General features: G+C 37.7%; 1 protein-coding gene across 1 annotated transcript in view; it reads right to left on the reverse strand.

Moving 5' to 3' along the window:
• ADAM2 (ADAM metallopeptidase domain 2) overlaps window positions 1-22,773 on the reverse strand; it is a 101,279-nt gene extending 78,506 nt beyond the window's left edge. The window contains exons 1-4 of the mRNA XM_086380424.1: window positions 20,893-22,773; window positions 20,238-20,314; window positions 17,919-17,974; window positions 12,721-12,799 (exon numbers count right to left, since the gene is read on the reverse strand). Of these exons, the coding sequence (XP_086236550.1) occupies window positions 12,721-12,799; window positions 17,919-17,974; window positions 20,238-20,314; window positions 20,893-20,947 (267 nt within the window). The 5' untranslated portion in view covers window positions 20,948-22,773. The remainder of the gene's footprint in view (window positions 1-12,720; window positions 12,800-17,918; window positions 17,975-20,237; window positions 20,315-20,892) is intronic.
• Window positions 22,774-23,544: the final 771 nt, after the last annotated feature.

Consider the following 23,544-nt stretch of genomic DNA (forward strand, 5'->3'; position numbering starts at 1 on the left):
AATTTAAAAAGCATACTATGTAATTTAAAAAGGCATATTTTCCCTTTCATTCTCTTAACTGATTTAAAAATCAATTAAGTAAAGTAATATGTATATATGCTTCCCTGATGGTTCAGTTCATAAAGAATTTGCCTGAATGCAGGACATTGCCTACAATGCAAGAGACCCAGGTTTGATCCCTGAGTCAGGAAGATCCCCTGGAGAAGGAAAGGGCAATCCACCCCAGTATTCTTGCCTGGGAAATCCATGGACAGAGGAGCCTGGAAGCTATAGTCCATGGGGTCACAAGAGTTGGACACCACTTAGTGACTAACCCACAAAATGTATATAGAGTATTATTTGGTCCAAGAAATAGAATATATTTGCTGATAACAGCATATAGAAGGTGAGTGGAAACAAAGAAGTACTAGGTTAAGGAAAGGACTGCAGATAGTAAAGTAACTGTAACAGTGAACTGTTGGGATTGTACATTAATATATGTAATATGTACAACAATAATACCATAGAAGGGGCAAATAAACAGTTTTATAGGAAAAATGTCTCTGTGTCCACTGGAATTAAGGTAATATAAATCTAAAATTGCATCAGTTCAGTTCAGTTGCTCAGTTGTGTCTGACTCTTTGAGACCCCATGAACCTCAGCATGCCAGGTCTCCCTGTCCATCACCAACCCCCAGAGTCCACCCAAACCTATGGCCATTGAATCAGTGATGCCATCCAACCATTTCATCCTCTGACATCCCCTTCTCCTCCTGCTGTCAATCCCTCCCAGCATCAGGGTCTTTTCCAATGAGTCAACATTTCCCATGAGGCGGCCAAAGTATTGGAGTTTCAGCTTCAACATCAGTCCTTCCAATGAACACCCAGAACTGATCTCCTTTAGGATGGACTGGTTGGATCTCCTTGCAGTCCAAGGGACTCTCAAGAGTCTTCTCCAACACCATAGTTCAAAAGCATCAATTCTTCGGAGCTCAGCTTTCTTCACAGTCCAACTCTCACATCCATACATGACCACTGGAAAAACCATAGCCTTGACTAGACGGACCTTTGTTAGCAAAGTAATGTCTCTGCTTTTCAACATGCTATCTAGGTTGGTCATAACTTTCCTTCCAAGGAGTAAGCATCTTTTAATTTCATGGCTGCAGTCACCATCTGCAGTGATTTTGGAGCCCAAAAAAATAAAGTCTGACACTGTTTCCACTGTTTCCCCATCTATTTCCCATGACGTGATGGGACCAGATGCCATGATCTTCGTTTTCTGAATGTTGATCTTTAAGCCAACTTTTTCACTCTCCTCTTTCACTTTCTTCAAGAGGCCCTTTATCTCTTCTTCACTTTCTGCCATAAGGGTGGTATCATCTGCATATCTGAGGTTATTGATATTTCTCCTGGCAATCTTGATTCCAGCTTGTGTTTCTTCCAGTCCAGCATTTCTCATGATGTACTTTGCATAGAAGTTAAATAAGCAGGGTGACAATATACAGCCTTGACGTTCTCCTTTTCCTATTTGGAACCAGTCTGCTGTTCCATGTCCAGTTTTAACTGTTGCTTCCTGATCTGCATACAGGTTTCTCAAGAGGCAGATCAGGTGGTCTGGTATTCCCATCTCTTTCAGAATTTTCCACAGTTTGTTGTGATCCACACAGTCAAAGGCTTTGGCATAGTCAATAAAGCAGAAATACATGTTTTTCTGGAAGTCTCTTCCTTTTTCCATGATCCAGCAGATGTTGGCAATTTGATCTCTTGTTCCTCTGCCTTTTCTAAAACCAGCTTGAACATTTGGAAGTTCACAGTTCACGTATTGCTGAAGCCCAGCTTGGAGAATTTTGAGCATTACTTTACTAGCGTGTGAGATGAGTGCAATTGTGCGGTAGTTTGAGCATTCTTTGGCATTGCCTTTCTTTGAGATTGGAATGAAAACTGACCTTTTCCAGTCCTGTGGCCACTGCTGAGTTTTCCAAATTTGCTGGCATTGAGTACAACATTTTCACAGCATCTTCTTTGAGGATTTGAAATAGCTCAACTGGAATTCCATCACCTGCACTAGCTTTGTTTGTAGTGATGGTTTCTAAGGCCCACATGACTTCTCATTCCAGGATGTCTGGCTCTAGGTGAATGATCATACCATTGTGATTTCTTGGTCGTGAAGATCTTTTTTGTACAGTTCTTCTGTGTATTCTTGCCATCTCTTCTTAATATCTTCTGCTTCTGTTAGGTCCATACCATTTCTGTTCTTTATCAAGCCCATCTTTACATGAAATATTCCCTTGGTATCTCTAATTTTCTTGAAGAGATCTCTAGTCTTTCCTATTCTGTTGTTTTCCTCTATCTCTTTGCATTGATCGCTGAGGAAGGCTTTCTTATCTCTCCTTGCTATTCTTTGGAACTCTACATTCAGATGCTTATATTTTTCCTTTTCTCCATTTCTTTTTGCTTCTCTTCTTTTCACAGCTATTTGTAAGGCCTCCTCAGACAGCCATTTTGCTTTTTTGCATTTCTTTTGCATGGGGATGATCTTGATCCCTGTCTCCTGTACAATGTCACGAACCTCAGTCCATAGTTCATCAGGCACCCTGTCTATCAGATGTAGTCCCTGAAATCTATTTCTCACTTCTATTGTATAATCAAAAGGGATTTGATTTAGGTCATATCTGAATCGTCTAGTGGTTTTCCCTACTTTCTTCAATTTAAGTCTGAATTTGGCAATAAGGAGTTCATGAGACTTCCCTGGTGGCTCAGATGATAAACTCCAATAAATAAATCCAATAAATAAATGCAAAGGTTGTCAGATTAAGTTAAAAAAAAGACACAACTGTAAACTGTTACTAGATAACTGGCTTTAATTTCAAAGACATAGACTGATTAAAGGAATAAAAAAGAATATCATGCAAATAGCAATCTTGAGCAAATGGGATTGACCACATTTATACCAAGTTACTCTGGTGGTGACTCAGATGGTAAAGAATCTGCCTGCCAATACAGGAGACATGGGTTCAATTCCTGGGTCTCCTGGGGTCGAAGATCCCCTAGAGGGGGAAATGGCAACCCACTCCAGTATTCTTGCCTGGGAAATCCATGGACAGAGGAAACTGGTCCATGGGATCACAAAGAGTTGGACGCAACTAGCGACCTAACATTATAGTGTATATCAGACAAACAGACTTTAAAAACAAAAAACATGTTAGTAGATAATGAGCAATATTTTATAATAATACAAAGTTCAACACATCAGGAAGATATAACACTTGTCAACACAGGTAACAGCACCATAGTACATTAAAAATTGGTTGATAAGACTTCCTTTTTCTTTCTATTCCACTTTTAGTGATCCATGGAACAGCTAGGTAGAAGATTAGCAAGGAAATACAAGATTTTAAAAAATAAATTAAGGAAACCCAGTTAATTTATGCCAACATCTGTTGGATCATATAAAAAGCAAGAACATTCCAGAAAAACATCTACTTCTTCTTCATTGACTACAATAAAGGCTTTGACTTTGGATCCAACAAACTATGGAAAATTCTTAAAGAAATGGGAATGCCAGACCACCTTACACGCCTCCTGAGAAACCTGTATGCAGGTGAAGAAGCGGCAGTTTGAACTGGACATGGAACAATGAAGGTTCCAAATTGGGGAAGGAGTACGTCAAGGCTGTATATTATCTCTCTGCTTTTATGTGGAGTACTTTTATGCAGAGTACTTCATGTGAAATGGATGAAGCTCATGCTGGAATCAAGCTTGCTGGGAGAAATATCAATAACCTCAGATACGCAGATGACATAACCTTTATGGCATAAAGTGAATAAGAACTAAAGAGCCTCTTGATAAAGATGAAAGGGGAGAGTGAAAAAGCTGGCTTAAAACAACATTCACAAAAGGAAGATCACGCCATTGGGTCCCACCACTTCATGGCAAATATATGGGGAAACAGTGAAAAACTTTATTTTCTTGGGCTCCAGAATCACTGCAGATGGTGACTGCAGCCATGAAATTCAAAGACACTTGCTCCTTGGAAGAAAACCTAGGACAAACCTAGACAGTGAATTAAAAAGCAGAAATATCACTTTGTTAACAAAGGTCTGTATAGTCAAAGCTATGGTTTTTACAGTAGTCATGAATGGATGTGAGTGTTGGACCATAAAGAAAGCTGAGTGCCAAAGAATTGATGCTTTTCAACTGTGATGTTGGATAAGACTCTTGAGAGTCCCTAGGACAGCAAGGAGATCCAACCAGTCCATCCTAAAGGCAATCAGTCCTGGGTGTTCATTGGAAGGACTGATGCTGAAGCTAAAGCTCCAGTACTTTGGCCACCTGATGAAAGAACTGACTCATTGGAAAAGACCTGATTCTAGGAAAGATTGAAGGCAGGAGGAGGAGGGGATGACAGAGGGTGAGATGTCTGGATGGCATCATCCGTGCAGTGGACATGAATGTGAGAAAACGCAGGGAGATGGTGAAGGACAGGGAAGCCTGGCGTGCTGCAGTCCATGGGGCTGCAAAGAGTCAGACATGACTGAGTAACTTAACAACAACAAAAGTAAACCTAGAAGACATCTGTAAAATGCTCTGCCAAAGAAAACAAGATACGCATTCTTCTTAACCTGAACATATTCTCCAGGAGAGATCATATGCTCATGCATTAAAAAAGCCTCAATTTAAAAGTACAGAACTAGTAAAAGTATGCTTTCTGATAATAATGACATTTTTTAAGAAATAACTGACAGAAAACATTTGGATGAACTCACAGACATGTGGAAATCAAACATCGTATCTCTAAATAACCCATGGATTAAAGGAGAAATCAAATATGAAACCAGAAGATATTTGAGGAAAATAAAAATGAAAAAACTCCATACTTAAAAAGTATAGGATGTGGCGAAAGTTAGTGCTTTTGATAAATATATATAGATTGACACATATATTAACAATTAAAAAAGATAAAGTAATACCAATCCAACCACCTATAACTCAGGAAAAGGAAGAACAAGCTAAATCTAAATTAAGCAGAAGAAAGGAAATAATGTACAGTGAAATTAAATAGGAATAAATAGATCAATGAAAGCAAAAGGTGGTTCTTTGAAAAGTTAAAATTGACAATTCTTAAGATACATTGACTACTAAAAGAACAAAATTGCTAAAATCAGAAATAAAAGTGGGGTATTACTACCACCCTTATAGCAGGATTATTTGGGGAGTGCTAAGAATCATCATATGCCAACATTACATGATGTTGGTAAATCGATAAATCTATAGAAAAGCACAAACTACCTTCTCTGTCCATGGTGCCTCTTCTAGCATCAGCACTCGTGAACTCACAGAGAGCCTTATCCACTGCCATGGCTTCTGCACAGTGTTGTGTCTGATATAGAAACTTATTTTTCAGTGAATTCAGTGTAGCCATTGGTTTATGTGGGCTTCCCTCATAGCTCAGTCAGTAAAGAATCTGCCTGCAATGCTGGAGACCCGGGTTTGATCCCTGGGTCAGGAAGATCCCCTGGAGAAGGAAATGGCCACCCACTCCAGTACTTTTACCTGGGGAATCTCATGGACAGAGAAGCCTGGCCAGTACAGTCCATGAGTCGGACACGACTTAGTAACTAAATCACCACCACCACCATTGGTTTATGTACATATCTAACCGTATATTCTATCATCTGGAAGTGGCTGATCTAATTTAAAGGTAGACTAGCTTACTGCACACTTTTATCATGGTAGTTGGGAGACATTACTCTGAAAGGCTGGGGTTCTGTTTGCATCAGAGACCAGTATATGGCAAGTTTCACTGAGAGCTTCAATACATTTGTCCAGATATAAGGTGTTGAAATGGGAGTCTCACCTTCCCAACATTATACCTAATAACTATTTTGTAGCTTTTTTGCTTTCTACCATAGTAAGTTTTAGCTCCCAGCCACCAGTGGGGAATTTATTCACCCGGGGACACAATAATGATTCTACTACTTTGGAAGATGAAACTTCCACCTGGATATTTTGAGCTACTGTACAAATGGCACTGTACAAATGAGCAGGCTAACCCAGTGGCTGGAGTGACTGACTCTGAACACAGTAGGGAAAACTGTTGCTTAAAGAAGTGCTATGTCTTCAATTTACTTGAATATAACAGTAACCAAAATAAGATATGATTAAGGATGCAGACCCTTTGGGAATGAAGATTTGTGCTTTTCTGCTAGGTAAACATCCATAAGAAGCTTAGGTAGGTCCTGTTGAGAGCAGTGGAAATGGGGAGCAGGTGGTGGGAAAAAGAAGTCATACACAGCAATCATAACTGATCACAGAAGCGAAGACTAGCAGCTTTGCATATGTTCTTTTGGCTTGTCACATGCATATGCATCTTTATTTGTACGTACCAACCGTTTTCTTCTTTCCCCCCCTTTCCTATTATCAGCTTACATACAAGTGGTTGGAAGTTAACTTTACAAGTTAATTTAACCTCATGTTAACACAGTATTCAGAGGGACTGTAACAATTTGTGGACAGCTTAATATTGCTACCAATGGACACAATGACACGTGATTGTGTGTCTCATCAATTTGTGGAATAATGAAAATCGCTTTAATTGTGAAAAGTTTGGTTGAATGTTGTTAACTAGAAATAGGTGATTCTGTTGCTTTTTCAGAGTTCAAATACATACATATGGGGGGCTTCCCTGCTGGCTCAGTGGTAAAGAATCTCCTGCCAGTGCAGGAGATGCAGGTTCCATCCCTGGTATGGGAAGATCCCACAGGCCATGGAACAACTAAGCTTGTGTGCCACAACTATTGAGCCTGTGCCCTAGAGCCTGTGCTCCACAACAAGAGAAACTACAGTAGTGGGAAGCCCGCACCACCACCACAAAGAGTAGCCCTCTCTTGCCACAACTAGGGAAAAGCCTGCACAGCAACGAAGACCCGGCACAGCCAAAAAAAAAAAAATTTTTTAAATGAATGCATATGGAAACTGAATAGTCTAAGTTGTAAGGCTCTGTTGATTATTAATGCATTGCAACTCAGTTTCAAATTAACCTTTTGCCTGCTTTGTACAAATGAATATGGGCCCCTTAATTTTATTTTTTCCTTTGCTACGGAGCAAGCTTTGCTAGTAAGGGGTGCTGGTGAGCACGGGAAGACACCTTTGCTGTCTGGTTCCAGGGTGCTAGCTTGGTAGGCTCCTACAGAGAGTACAGCTGTGGCAAAGCCAGGATGCTTCAGTGACTGGTGGTCACTAACACCCTTCAGCCAGTAGTTTCCATCTGTCGAGGCCCCTCTCCTTCCGCAGTAAAGTGACTTTGGTGAGACATCTCGTGAGCAGCTCTCCTGGCTACCCAAAGGGCAGATTTCCCTTGGATGGTTCTGAAGAGAAATTTCACAGCAACATCATTTGGAACAGCACCACAGTGACTGCTGCTATTCGAAGATCCATGGTCATGCCATTTTCAGCAATCCCAACTCTGGAGTAAAGAAACAGGCTTTTTTAACCCATCCTAAGGTTGCCAACCACCTGAACTGCCTCTTGAGAAATCTGTATGCAGGTCAGGAAGCAACAGTTAGAACTGGACATGGAACAACAGACTGGTTCCAAATAGGAAAAGGAGTACGTCAAGGCTGTGTATTGTCACCCTGTTTATTTAACTTATATGCAGAGTACATCATGAGAAATGCTGGACTGGAAGAAACACAAGCTGGAATCAAGATTGCCAGGATAAATATTAATAACCTCAGATATGCAGATGACACCACCCTTATGGCAGAAAGTGAAGAGGAACTAAAAAGCCTCTTGATGAAAGTGAAAGTGGAGAGTGAAAAAGTTGGCTTAAAGCTCAACATTCAGAAAATGAAGATCATGGCATCTGGTCCCATCACTTCAAGGGAAATAGATGGGGAAACAGTGGAAACAGTGTCAGACTTTATTTTTTGGGCTCCAAAATCACTGAAGATGGTGACTGAAGCCATGAAATTAAAAGACGTTTACTCCTTGGAAGGAAAGTTATGACCAACCTAGATAGCATATTCAAAAGCAGAGACATTACTTTGCCAACAAAGGTCCATCTAGTCAAGGCTATGGTTTTTCCTGTGGTCATGTATGGATGTGAGAGTTGGACTGTGAAGAAAGCTGAGCGCCGAAGAATTGATGCTTTTGAACTGTGGTGTTGGAGAAGACTCTTGAGAGTCCCTTGGCCCACAAGGAGATCCAACCAGTCCATTCTGAAGGAGATCAGCCCTGGGATTTCTTTGGAAGGAATGATGCTAAAGCTGAAACTCCAGTACTTTGGCCACCTCATGTGAAGAGTTGACTCATTGGAAAAGACTCTGATGCTGGGAGGGATAGGGGGCAGGAGGAGAAGGGGACGACAGAGGATGAGATGGCTGGATGGCATCACTGACTTGATGGACGTGAGTCTGAGTGAACTCACGTTCACTGTTGGTGATAGACAGGGAGGCCTGGCGTGCTGCGATTCATGGGGTCACAAAGAGTCGGACATGACTGAGCGACTGAATTGAACTGAACTGAAGGCTGCCAACTGCTTCTTCTATCTGATATTCCTATGTCCTTTAAAGTTCTCTTTACTTCTTGTTTTTTAGTCTAATCCCTGTTTAATTCTCTACATTAAACTTTCTATGTGCAAATTTTTGAGTGATTTCTTTAGACATAGACTAACAGTTTCTTACATTTTTTAGATACTTCATTGGTTTATCATCATATTTGTATTTCTTGACTGTGGATTCATATACAGCTTCATCTGCATAAATCATACTTTATACAATCAAGAGAAAATATCTTCCTTTCCTCCAGGTTTTGACTACTTTCCTGCAAATGTGGTTTATATTGTCCAGACTGATAACATATCTATCTTCAAAATTATCAGTAAATTATATCAATCTTATACATAAGTTGATTGGAAAAGTTGGAAATCAATAAATAAATCATTTTAGGTCAGCAGAGAATAAAATTTTGATAGAATAATCAAAAGTTTATTATTTTTATACAATTTCCTTTCCCAGTTTTTTCATATTTTTTTCATTGTCATTTTTTTGCCCTGTTTTCCTTTACCATACCTTGTTTAGTCTTCTATTAGCACTCAAAATGAATGTGTATAAACAACAACAGTAAGAATGTTGTGTGTGTCTCCTACAAATTTTGATCTGATCAAGTTGATTGATAGTTCTGCTCAAGTCATCAACATATTTGCTGAGTTTCTTCCTACTTCACCTATTGATTATTGAGAGAGAAAGAGACAGAGAGAGTGTGTGTGTGTGTGTGTGGGCATGCATATTCAGTTGTGTCTGACTCTTTGTGACTCTATGGACTATAGCCTGCCAGGCTCCTCTGTCCAGGGGATTCTCCAGGTAAGACTACTGAAGCAGACTGGCATTTCCTACTTCAGGGATCTTCCCAACTCAGGGATCAAACCCTCATCTCTTGGGTCTCCTGCATTGGCAAGTGGATTCTTTATCACTAGCACCACAGAGAGAAAAGTCTAAATCTTTAATAATAATAATTTTTTTTCATTTCTGTCAATTTCTGCCTCCTATAGTTTGACATCTATTTTTATATGCATACATATTTCAGATTGTTACGCCATCTTGTAATTTTACTTTTTGACCACTATGAGTATCTCTCTGTTCTGAAGAGATCAGAAAGTAAGCTGCAGACATGGGGAACAACCCTGTGATGACCAGCCTAGACAGCATATTAAAAAGCAGTGACATTATTTTGCTGACAAAGATCTGTCTAGCCAAAGCCCTGGTTTTTCCAGTAGTCATGTATGGATGTAAGAGTTGGACTATAAAGAAAGCTGAGCAATGAAGAATTGATGCTTTTGAATTGTGGTGTTGGAGAAGACTCTGAGAGTTCCTTGGGCTGCAAAGAGATCAAACCAGTCCGTCCTAAAGGAAATCAGTCCTGAATATTCATTGGAAGGACTGATGCTGAAGTTGAAACACCCATACTTTGGCTACCTGATGCAAAGAACTGACTCATTGGAAAAGACCCTGATGCTGGGAAGGATTGAAGGCAGGAGGAGAAGAGGACGTCAGAGGATGAGATGGTTGGATGGCATCACCGACTTGATGGACATGAGTTTGAGTAGGCTCTGGGAGTTGCTGATGGACAGGGAAGCCTGGAATGCTGCAGTCCATGGGGTCACAAAGTGTTGGACATAACTGAGTAACTGAACTGAAATGATCAGGGAACAAATTCTGTGTCTGATAGGTTGATTTGGTTTCTTATAGATAAGCCTTTAGTTAGTAAGATTTTAGGGATGCAAATCATTTGTGGAATTCATGAAAAACAAATTTATATGCTTCTAGCCTAATTTAATAAACCCTCCTGAGTTTTCCTACACTGAAGATAGGGTTGAAGCTTTGGCAAACATACTTTGCCAACATGGCATTTGAGGCCAGCATTCAATAACTTACTACATTCAGGTTATTATTAAAACAGTCTTTGATTTGTCTTTTTAATTATACTTTTGTCTTTCATGACTATCTCCTGGGGAGGGAGGAAATAGAGTTATGTGTTAGGTATATAGAATCACATAAAAATTAGGTGTGGGACATTGCGGCCACGTGCATATTATCGTCTCTATTTTTTTTTTTTTTGGCTCTGTCTCTCTCCCTCTTGAGGTTTCCCAGGTAGCTCAGTGGTAAAGAATATGTCTTCCAGTGAAGGATACATAGAAGATGTGGGTTTGATCCCTGGAGAATAAAATGACAACCCACTCCAGCATTCTTGCCTGGAGAATCCCATGGACAGAGGAGCCTGGTGGGCTATAGTCCATAGGGTCACAAAGAGTTGGATATAATTGAGCATGCACACACTCTCCTTTACCACACTCACACACACACGCACACACACAAAATGCCACACAGTATGTCTATTATATATGTATATATGCATAAGTGTATATATCATAAGACTTCTAGACAGTATGCATTGTTTATACATTTGTATAGAGAACTCCATAGACGATTCACATGTATTTGCCTACTCTGTTGGGCAAAAGTTAAAAAACACAGCATATTTATTATTTTCCCTGTTAAGAGCTTAGTCTATAAAAATGCTTTCACTCCAACACAGTGGTATAATTTGCTATGTAGAAATCAGGATTGTAAACAAAAAATCAAACAGGTATTTGTGCGTGCTAAGTTGCTCAGTCGCGTTCGACTCTTTGTGACCCCATGGTCTATGTAGCCTGCCAGACTCCTCTGTCCATGGGATTCTCAGGCAAGAATACTGGAGTGGGTTGCCATGACCACCTCCAGGGGGTCTTCCCGACCAAGGGATCGAACCCACATCTTCAGCATCTCCGACATTGATAGGCGGGTTCTTTACCACTAGTGCCACCTGGCTGACAGCAAGTAACCGAAACCAGGCAAAGAGAAAGCAGTGATAAAAGGATGCTGGTGCTCACCCAGTCCTACCACCTTAGTTAACCAGACCTTCCGGTGCGGGTATTAGAGGCTGCACTGGACGAGCCTCTTCGTTCCCCAGTTGCCACACGTGCACAGCACTTGCGGTCATCTCTTTTCTGCTCTCCCAGGCTAGCAAGGCCTTCCACCTCTTTCCCTGGCTCACCCTCTATATGCTAACTGAACAGCCACTGGCGAGTGTGAACATGGCTAGGCTAGTTCTTGCTGATATTTCCCCAGCAGCTCCCTGTGTCAGTAGGGATGAAGTCCACATGGATTTCCATGGCACAGCATATCTTTCACGGCCTGGCCCGCTCATATCCTTCTCCTGCTTGCTGTGTTCCTGCCCAGGTGTTTCATGCTATGCACATACTTAGCTATCTCAGAGAAACTGGTCCTAGACCCATTCCCCATGAGGAATGGAGATATGCCTCCTGCCATCTTAAAACCAATTTCCTGGGCCACCTTATTCCATTGAAGGCTTGGCTTAAAACCATTTCTGTGTGGATTTCTCCGAGAGTAGGTATCACCGTATGTTTCAGGTATTGGTGAGGCAAGGTAAATGGAAAAAGCAAAAACAGCATTTCAGGAATGGGTAATCCCTGAAGTTCTATGCATCCTTCTACATTATTTTTTACAACAAATCACAGGCTTTATTAAATGAAGCTCTGGATATTCCAAACAGATGAACATGTAGTATATTCCTTAATGTGCATGATATGTAACATGTGTACTTCTTTGGTCCCTGAACATACTTCAGATAAGTCTTTGGATTCTCCTTTTCTTCCAGATTTAGCTTTCCTGACTCCAGTCATGTTCTCTCATTGTAAGTATCTCACTCCATATTCAACCCTTTTACCACATCCATCAGCATCATGAAAAGAAAGAAAGAAAAGAAAGTGAAGTCGCTCAGTCGTGCCCGACTCTTTGTGACCCCATGGACTGTGGCCTATCAGGCTCCTCCATTGATGGGATTTTCCAGGCAAGAGTGCTGGAGTGGATTGCCATTTCCTTCTCCAGGGGATCTTCCCGACCCAGGAATCGAACCCTGGTCTCCTGCATTGTAGGCAGACGCTTTACCGTCTGAGCCACCAGGGAAGCCATCATGAAACAGTAGCTTAAATGCATCACGGTCATAAGCGGTTTGTTTAACCATCTGTGTCACACAGCTAACTGAAAACACATCATCAAAAAGAAATGGTTATATTTATGCCAAAACAAAACTCCAGCCCTTTCCATTCTAGCACCATGTGGACCCTAAGTAAGATGATCACAGAAGCTCATATAATAAAGGTAAAACAGACAATAAAACGTACCTGGAACTCATGTTCAAGAGGTTTCATACTTCCTGTGCCACTGTAACCATAAACTCTAAAATTATGAGGTAAGAAAGCTCTGTAAAATAAGATTTTCATGGAAAATTAAATAAATATCTAAGGGAAAATGTGTTTCCTAGATTTTATTTTGAAAAGATATTTCTTTTATTATATTTATTATAGATAGGAAGAGAGAGAGAAAGGGAGAGAAAGGAGACAGAGAGATTCTCTGAATACAAGAATTTAGTTCTAATTTTGGAGAAGGAAATGGCAAGCCACTCCAGTGTTCTTGCCTGGAGGATCCCATGGACAGAGGAGCCTGGCAGGCTACAGTCTGTGGGGTCACGGGAGTCAGACACAACTTAGTGACTATACTCCTACTACTAAAAGTTTGATGTATGGCAAAACCAATATTGTAAAGTAAAAAATAAATAAATAAAAATAAGGTCAGAATTCTGAATAACAACAACAACAAAAAAATAAAATAAAATTCACATTGGAGAAGGAAATGGCAACCCGCTCCAGTATTCTTGCCTGGAGAATTCCATGGACAGAGGAGCCTGGCGGGCTGCAGTCCATGGGGTCACAGGGAGTCGGACATGACTGAGTGACTAACACATACACACACACACACACACACACACACAGTTCTAATCTGGCTCAAAATTTCTAGTCTTCAGACCTCTCCTCATTCACCTGACCGTCACACTGTCCTCCCTGCTGTTTTTAAACACAACGGGCAAACTTCCATCTCAGGGTATTTGCACTAGCTGTTGCCTCTTCCTGGGATGTTTTTCAACATAGCTGGTTGTCTCACCTACTTCAAGTCTTTGCTTATATACCCTCATCTCCCTGAGGTTTCTCTCAACAAGTTTATAAAACTTGGCAACTTTCCCAATTATCGAAGCATATGGTTTTCAAATGACACTTCTTACTTTGCTCTATAATTTTGCTTAAGCATGTGTCACCTTCTAGTATTCTTTCTAATCCCCTTTTTAAATCACATTATTTTTAGTCTCATCTGATAATATAAAATTCATATGCATTTTGTTTACTCCTGTAATTCAAGCTCTTTAAAAATATCTGGAAAATAACAGTCAACAAATATTGAACTGACGTGACATAAAGTCAACAGACAAGGTAGGGATCTCACTTTAAAGGGGCTGGTGCACTGGGATGACCCAGAGGGATGGTATGGGGAAGGAGGTGGGAGGGGAGTTCAGGATTCGGAACACGTGTACACCTGTGGCGGATTCATGCTGATGTATGACAAAACCAATACAATATGGTAAAGTAATTAAAAAATACATTATTTGTAAACGTGGGAAGAGGATGTTTAAAAGTCTCTATAAAAAGAAAAGGTAGGTGTCGGCATTTCATTTTCATTTTCCCAATATGTATAGTATAAAGACTGGGGACTCATGGCAGTCTGGATCTGTTAAAGCAAAAGTTCAAAGAGCCAAACCACTGACAAGCAGAACAAAATTTTTCTCATTCCTGTAGCAAAAAGAAAAAGTAACACACAATGGAGTGGAGCTCCAGGGGATGCACAGATTCTGTGTTGAAAGCCCTATGAAGAGACTTAACTAGTGATATGCAGGTACTGTTTTTTTTTTTTTTTTGGCAAAGAAAGAAGTCATATATCTATGCTTGGCCAAGGGAGGAAGCTATTACTGAGGAGTCTAGAAACCAGCAGAACTTTTGGTGGCTGTGCAGTTCTTGAATAATCATATGAATATTTAAGTTGTATCAAATACATAGCTTCTTTCCCTGTAAAATCATTTGCCAAATTTTGAAGTTGCACAGAGTAGCCAAGGAGCTAAACTTAAATCTCTCAAAATAAGACCATTTTTTTTTTCAAAATTGGTGGTATAGACTCAATAAATCCTATTTTATTCAAACATGATAAAAGCAAAGAAAAATTACACCTACATTACTAGTTTTAAAGGCTGATGAAAACCAAAGTAAAACCTTCTAAGTATTTAGAAGAAAAAGATGTACCCTTCAAGGAAGAGCACTAAGACTGAGAGCTTAAGTTGTCAATACAAATGAGGAAAGAAAACCAGAAGACAATGAGATAAATACTTTTAAAGGACAAAAGTCACTTTAAAAAGGTCATCCCAGAAGTTATTCCAGCAAAAATGTTTTTAAGAATAAGGTTAGACACAGTTGAAAAAAAAAGAAAAATGTGCATATGAACACCAAGAGGTAAAAGAGAGGGGTGGAATGAATTAGGAGACTGGGATTGATGTATATACACTGTTGACGCTATGTATAAAATAGATAACTAACGAGAACCTTCTGTATAGCACAGGGAACTAACTACTCAGTGGTCTGTGGTGGCCTAAATGGGAAGGAAATCTGAAAAAGAGGGGATATATGTATATGTATATGTATGGCTGATTCACTTTGTTGTAAAGTAGAAACTAACACAATATTGTAAACCAACCATACTCACATAAAATTATCTTCTTTCGTGTTTTTGATTTTTTAAGATTTATTTTTAATTGGAGGATAATTACTTTACAATGTTGTGTTGGCTTCTGATGTACAGTGCAAATCAGCCATAAGGACACATATATCCCTCTCCCTCCTGCAAGTCCCTCTTCAGCCCCTCCCACCCCATCTTCTAGGTCATCACAGAGCACCAGGCTGAGCCCTCTGTGCTACACAGTAGCGTCCCACTAGCTGTCTGTTTCACACATGGCAGTGCATATGTTTCACTGCTACTCTCTCAATTCATCTAATTTTTTTTTTTAAGAGGTTTAACTGCCCACAAAGGGAAAGGTGAGGTGAAGATGGAGCAGAGAGAGATTTGAAAGATGCTGGTCCTGAAGATTCAAATGATAAGGTTACAGGCCAAGGAAAGCTGGCAACCATCAGAAGCAGGGAGCGGTGGAAGACACGCTATGCCTACTCCCAGGGAGCCTAGTCCTGCTGACATCTTAATTTTGTCTCAGTGATACTAATTGCAGAATTTTGGCCTCCAAAAATGTAAGGCAATAAATTTCTGTTGTAATCCACTGCATTTGTGGTGATTTGTTACAAGTGACATAGGAAACTGTATGTTCTAGAAAATTTAGAAAAATGCATAAATGTACATAGAAAAAAAATCACTTGCAATCCCACTGCTCAGGAATTTTACTGTGAACTTTTTTTGTGAACTTCTTTCTAAATCCTTTACTTAAAAAATATATATATATAATCATTTTTGTATATTTTCAACTTAAGTAAATTTGATATACAATAAATTGAAATATTTAAAGTAAGAAAAAGAATAAGGCTAATGTTTAACCCTGAATGCACGCTAAGCAAAAACAAGCAGACCTACAATAGAAGTGAAGAGAATTCCCAAGACATACAGAAACTAACTGCAGATAGAAACAAATGAAGGAAAAATGAAGAGCACCAGAATGAGTAAATTCATGCTTAATTATAAAGGGACATATACTGTACAAAAATAATCCTAATAGTACATTGGAGCTTAAAAGCATATGAGAAAAATAATGAAAAAGCAGAAGACAAATGAAATGAAAAAGGCTTAATGATCTAACAGCGTATGTGTGTTGTGTCTGACTCTTTGACTCCATGAACTGCAGCCCACTTAGGCTCCTCTGTCCATGGAATTCTCCAGGCAAGAACACTGGAGTGGGTAGCCACTTTTTTTCCAGGGAGTCTTTGCAATCCAGAGATTGAACCAGTATCTCCTGCATTGCAGGCAGATTCTTTACCATCTGAGACACCAAGGAAGCCTTCAACAATGTAGAGTAACTTGTAAAAGTAATAATTTATATTAGATTCAATAATTTAGGAACTAATATGATAGTCTAGAGAAACTACTAAAGAATAGTAAAAAGATATATAACAAAGAATTATTTAATTTAGAGAAAATGGTATCATATAAAACATAGATTCATTAAAGTGGAGACAATGAAGGAAAAAGGAATATAAAAATAAAATGTACAAAAGACAAAAATGACTTCAGACATAATATGGGAAATTAAAGGATCAAGAAAAACAAGAGCATCTTAAAACTGTTGAACACAGCTAGACTTAGTACAGTACTTAATACTGTGTGATGTCTGTACAGATAAATAGGGCTCGGGAGTAAACCTAAAATTAGAGAAAATAGTCCAGAAAGAGATCCCCATCATAAACACTCTTTTCAATTATGACAAACATTTCATTACAGTGAAATGGGAAAATTATTTTTTCAGTAGCATGTGCTGGATTCATTGGAGGCTAATACAAAAAAATATTCAAATCTGGATTCCCATGCTCATGAAACACACAAACATCAATTCTGGATGAATCCTAGAGTTGAGTATGAAAGTGAAAACAATAAAAACTATTAGACAAAGGTGCAGCTTGAATTCATGACTGTATGGAGACAAAGATTTCTTTTATTTTTTTTTTCAGGAAGAATATTAACTTTATTATAGAGATGGTAATTTGACTTAAAAGAAAAAAGATTTCTTTTAAAATATGAAAATAATAATACCTACAAATAAAATAATAATTTGGATTGCATTAAAAGAGTTTCAGAATCAATTAAAAAAATTCCTGATGAATAAAAAATTGAAAGGGAATGACAGGAAAAATTCCTCCAAAAGTATTATGTAGATTCAATGAAGTCACAATCAATATCTATGGACATTTCTTTGTGGAAAAGTTTTTTGTAAAATATATGCAAATGACAGTGGTAAGAAAAGCTAGAATATTCTTGATGAAGATAATATAAAGAGACTGACTAAAACTTTTAAGGACCCATAGAAAAAAATACAGCTACAGTTTTGATTTTTCTTTATTCCCAAATGTGGTATGCTTTTTTTTAAACTAATTTCCTCAGCTTGTATGGGATTGAGTTTGGGTAATTACAGTTATATTCCAAGTCCTTAATACATTCTGATGTAGAAACTAATTTAAAAATCACTGTTCTTTCCACTCAAAAATCCACTATGTTCTTTCAAATATAGTTGAATATGAGAACTTGAAAACAAGTCATATTTATGTATTAATGAAAATTTCAAGATAATTAGTATATATGCTTAAAAGATTTTCCTGAAGCATAAAATAAGAGACAAATAGCCAACAACTGAAAATATTAAAGAATGCAAAATAATTACTTTCTGAATAAATATAAACAGTAATTATAAATAGAACAGAGAAAAGGTGATAAAATAATGTAGGTCACCTACTTTTGCATTAGGTTCACAGTGTACGTTTTCCCTTCAATTAAAATGATGTAGGATACCTGGCAGAAGAGTGGATTAAAAAGGCAAAAGAAAAGTGAGAAAAATGTTACAAAGGAAAACTACCTTTTATGTTACCAATAATCACATCCTAAAGCACACTAATAAAATAAAAAGAGGAAAATATATAATTTAATACTGACTTATTCTAATGGAATCCAATATTAAAATATTTGCTTCATTTGTACAGTTTTTTTAATGTTTAGCCAATAAGATAGAACCTAAAACATTGATTATTTTAATCCACAAGTGTGTTTGTTTAATAATGAAGTCATTGCAAAATTTGCACTTAAAAGAATATAACTACTCAATTGAAAATTTGTGTAGTATAGCAAAGAATTAACTGCACATATTTAGTATTTATAGATTTTATAAAATTTGTTTCAAGTTTGTATGCAATATTCACTGATTTTGTTAATATTGATAAATTTTGCCTGATAAGTAATGGTTGTATAGTAAATGATAACTTTACCTTTTGCTTTGTACAATTTTTCTTATTTTTGTGCTAGACATTTCTGCTCCCTTGTGATTTAGGTGTTCCTCTTGTAGGTATATATTTTAAAATCCAATTTGAAATATATGTGATTTCTGATAAATTTAAGTTTAAAGTTTTATTTAAAATTTAATTCTCCATTGTATCAAGACATATGTATGCTTTGTATTCTTTCATTTGTTACAATTGCATATTCAATTTATTTTGAGTTATACATATTCATACTTTTCACCAGTCCCTGCTTTTATGTTGTTCTTCGTCTCAGTTTCAGTGTCTACCTGCTGAAGTACATTATTTAAAATATTTTCTTCTCTTGTAATTTGAAAGTGTTAATGTAATCTAATTTCTAATAAACTTCATTTATTCTGTGTTGTGATACCTGATCTCAGTTCATCTATGTTTAATGTATCCTATTCTCCAGACTTTTTCTCTCTCTTTTCTAGGAATTCTAATTATTCTGTATCTATAAGCCTCTAATTCTCCCTTTTTTGTTTAGCCATTTATATATTGTATCTGTTTATTTCTTCAGCTGTCTCTGGTCTACTGTTAATTCTTGATTTTACACACTTATCTTTCACATAGATATTCCACTCAGTTATTTTTAAAATCTTTTAGTCTTTTTAAGTTGAATATTCTTTTATGATAATTTCTTAATTATAATAATTATAACACGTTGCATATTGTGTTTGTAGCATTTGTAAAATCAGTAGGTATGATAACCTCATCAGTTCAAAAATACTATTAATCCTTTATTATATATTCATTACTGTTCTAGGCATTGGAATTAGAGATATTAACAAAATAGTCAAAAATTTTTCCTCATGAATTTGACAGTTGAGGAAAGATTTTTTTTATACTTCTCTTATGGGAATTACTGTCATAGAATCTGGTGAAACCTGGTTGAAGACATTTCCCTCTTAAGTAGATTCTGTGTATATTTTCTAATACGACCAAGTAATCCCATAGATTTTTTTCATAAAAGATAAAACACTCTTTAAATGCTGTTAAATGTCTTGTTTTTTATTTAAATAATTTACAGTTTTCATTAAATACATATTCCCTTATAAATTATATATTGACAATTTTAAGCTTGTAATATCTGTTAGGGTGAGCAGTAAGTAGTTACTAAGTAAGTATTTGCATTCAAATTATCTAAACATTTACTACTCAATCAAAAAGAAGATTCAGGTGTACTGTTTCAAAAATCACACTTCATTTCTTAAGAAATTATTCTGGAAATTAATAAAAAAGATTAAGAATCTTTCAACTGATTCAAAGAATAAAAAAGAGAAAACTAATACTTGAACCAAGACAAACTAAGATGGCATGAAAAAAATTCTTTATGATCAACATGTTTGCAATCAAGATGTAAAAATTATTCATGTAACATTTCATTAAATCAAATGCTTATGATTCCATATAAGGATGCCATAGGTTTGCTAAACGACAACTAAAAATCCTCCAAATCTTGCATGGTGAGTGAGGGTCAAGAGACTCTAAATGGATCAAGTCAGAGATTATTCAGACACTCAAGAGGGAAACATTTAGAAGATGGGCCTTGGGACTTTAATATAAGCATCACTTCATCATATTTTTATGAAACACTGTTAATCTTGGTTCATTTTCAAAAGGGCCTTTTCACTTAAGAAAAATTAGGGATAAATATAAAATTCAGGAAGTGAGCAAGGATGAAAAACACCAGGTTTACTCATTAGGAACAAAATATTCACATGCATTTTTTAGTTCGTGGGAAACGTTAGTGCTTTAATTACATGTGTTTCTACTCCTCCACTTGATGTTGACCGTATTTTCTCCGGAACTGTAAACTGCACACGTAGTCTTTCAGAATCTGTAAGGTGCAAAATGTTTTACTGGGGCGACATCCATCACCTCACACCTTCCCTCGTTATTTCCTCATCTAAACCCATAATATTCTACACGCTACCCCTCATTTCTGCTCTCTTTTCAAATACCCTCAATATCCACTTTTTTCTAGAATTACAAATCTTTTCAAGAGAAATAAGTATGCTGCTTTAGGAATATTGTCCTGTGGGCAGGTTCCCGGTAACCCTGAGGCAATAGGTCCAAGTATTATTAGAACAAAGAAAGTCAGATCCTTTGGACTTTGCAAATACAGAGCCGAGAGATCAAAAACTCAGGGCAGTCTATGAAACAATCATCTTAAGGCATGTACTCCAGCACCGGCATCGGCATCGCACATATTTACTACGGTCTCAAGAAGAGTGGTCAAGACCCTCACAACCAAAGTGGATTTTGACTGGGGAAGGAGGCAATGCGAGACTGTTTTCGGACTTACATAGTTGGAGCTCCCGTCAAGAAAGCGTTTTCACAGAGATAGCCGGCGTCTTAGAAACAGAAAGGAGCCCTGACATTCCCAACAGGTCAGAAGAGGGATTTTGTACTTACTGTCGTCTGTCTGAAGCCCGGTGAGCCCCAGGAGCAGAAACAGAAGGCACAACATGGCTTGATGTCCTGGATGCTGGCCGAATGACGGCCGTTGGCTTGACTACAGGACGGTTGGGGAGCGCGAGGAGGCGCCTCACGGCCACGGCCACGCACACTGCAGGAGGCAGGCGGCTGGGAGAGCCCTGGGTCCAGACTCCGGATGCTGTGTGCTCTTCAACGTGGGCGACCTGGGCCCCTAAGCCTGTGCAGGAGGCTGCAACCCAGTGTGACTCTGCCTTCTGGCTAAGCAAGTGCAGCATCACTTGAAACAGAAGGTTGAAGAGCTAATGAATAGGAAGGTTCATCTATACCTTAACTGAACTTTTATATATAATATAATGTGTACAAATATATATATTTATAAATAAACATATTATATACATAATAAATAATATATTTATGTACAACTCAATATTCAAGTGAACAGACCAGTATAATTAATACCTAGATCCAGATCAAAAAGTAAAATACAGAAATACTAAAGCTGCCAGACTGTGACAACTGTCAGTAGCCCCTGACAATCACTACTTCTAACACAATAGTTTTGTCTGTTTTTGAACTTACATAAATGGAGCTAATCATCATGTATTCTTTTTATGTTTAAGTTCTTTTAACATTAGGAGATCCATACATATTGTGAATAGTAACAGTTATTTTTTTCTCTTGTTGCTGTATATCATGCATTGAATGAATATGTTTATCTGTTTTTTTTCTATTTTACTATTGATTATAATTTTATTCATTATAGTTGCAGCTATTAGAAAACATATTTGGCATAATACCTTCCAGATCCATATCCGTTGTTGCAAATGATATTATGCTTGCTGAAATAAGTCAGATAGAAAAAAGACAAATACTGTATGTTATCACTTATATTTGAAGTCTAAGAAATAAAACAAACGAGTATAAAGAAACAAACTCACAGATATAGCAAGCAAACTATAAAGTGGGGAGAAGAAAGTGGGGAAGGGAGTGAATGGGATGTGAGGATTAAGAGGTACAGACTCCTTTGTATAAAATAAATGAGCTACAGGGATATAATGCACTGCACAGAGACTATAGCCAATATTTTATAATAACTTTAAGTTGAGTATAATCTATAAAAATTCTTGAATCACTATGTTGTACACCTCAAACTAATATAATTTCGTAAATCAACTATATTTCAATTAAAAAAATATTTTGGATCAGTGAAAATAACCAAAAACCAAAACCAAAATCAAAACAAACTATGTTTGGCCCCTCTATTTCATTAAGGTCTGTCAATTTTTGATTCTTGTATTTTGAAGATGTATCATTTTTTAATGTGCCCATTTAGGGATATTTTGTTTTCTTGATAAATTGACCTTTGTCATTATAAATACCACTTTTTACTTAGGTATATGCCATTTGGTGATTTACACTGGGTGTATTCTAGAGTGAAGTTGCTGGATCACAGTGTGTATGTTAGTAGGTACATTCAAAAAGTTTTCTAAGATTACTGTACTAATTTGCATTCCCACCAGAAATGTACAAGAATTACATTTCATATCAATGCTTACATTTTTTTTTTGCCTTTTAGATTTTTTTTTTGTGGTGCCTAAATATTACATTAAAAATTTTTTTTTTTTTACTTTACAATATTGTATTGGTTTTGCCATACATCAACATGCATCTGCCACAGGTGTAACATGTTCTCCATCCTGAACCCCCTTCCCATCTCCCTCCACATACCATCCCTCTGGGTCATCCCAGTGCACCAGGCCCAAGGTTCCTGTATCCTGCATCAAACCTGGACTGGTGATTCATTTCTTATATGATATTATACATGTTTTGATGCCATTCTCCCAAATCACCCCACCCTCGCCCTCTCCCACAGAGTCCAAAAGACTGTTCTATACATCTGTGTCTCTTTTGCTTTCTCTCATACAGGGTTGTTGTTACCATCTTTCTAAATTCCATATATATGTGTTAGTATACTGTATTGGTGTTTTTCTTTCTGGCTTACTTCACTCTGTATAATAGGCTCCAGTTTTATCCACCTCATTAGAACTGATTCAAATGTATTCTTTTTAATGGCTGAGTAATACTCCATTGTGTATATGTACTACAGCTTTCTTATCCATTCATCTGCTGATGGACATCTAGGTTGCTTCCATGTCCTGGCTATTATAAACAGTGCTGCGATGAACATTGGGGTACACGTGTCTCTTTCAATTCTGGTTTCCTCGGTGTGTATGCCCAGCAGTGGGATTGCTGGGTCATATGGCAGTTCTATTTCCAGTTTTTCAAGGAATCTCCACACTGTTCTCCATAGTGGCTGTACTAGTTTGCATTCCCACCAACAGTGTAAGAGGGTTCCCTTTTCTCCATATCCTCTCCAGCATTTATTGCTTGTAGACTTTTGGATCACAGCCATTCTGACTGGCATGAAATGGTACCTCGTTGTGGTTTTGATTTGCATTTCTCTGATAATGAGTGATGTTGAGCATCTTTTCATGTGTTTGTTAGCCATCTGTATGTCTTCTTTGGAGACATGTCTAGTTCTTTGGGCTATTTTTTAATTGGGTCATTTATTTTTCTGGAATTAAGGTGCAGGAGTTGCTTGTATATTTTTGAGGTTAGTTGTTTGTC

Source organism: Bos grunniens, chromosome 27, assembly GCF_055505025.1.
Source record: "Bos grunniens cultivar Pamir isolate PY7600 chromosome 27, Bosgru_T2T1.0, whole genome shotgun sequence".
Lineage (NCBI taxonomy): Eukaryota > Metazoa > Chordata > Mammalia > Artiodactyla > Bovidae > Bos > Bos grunniens.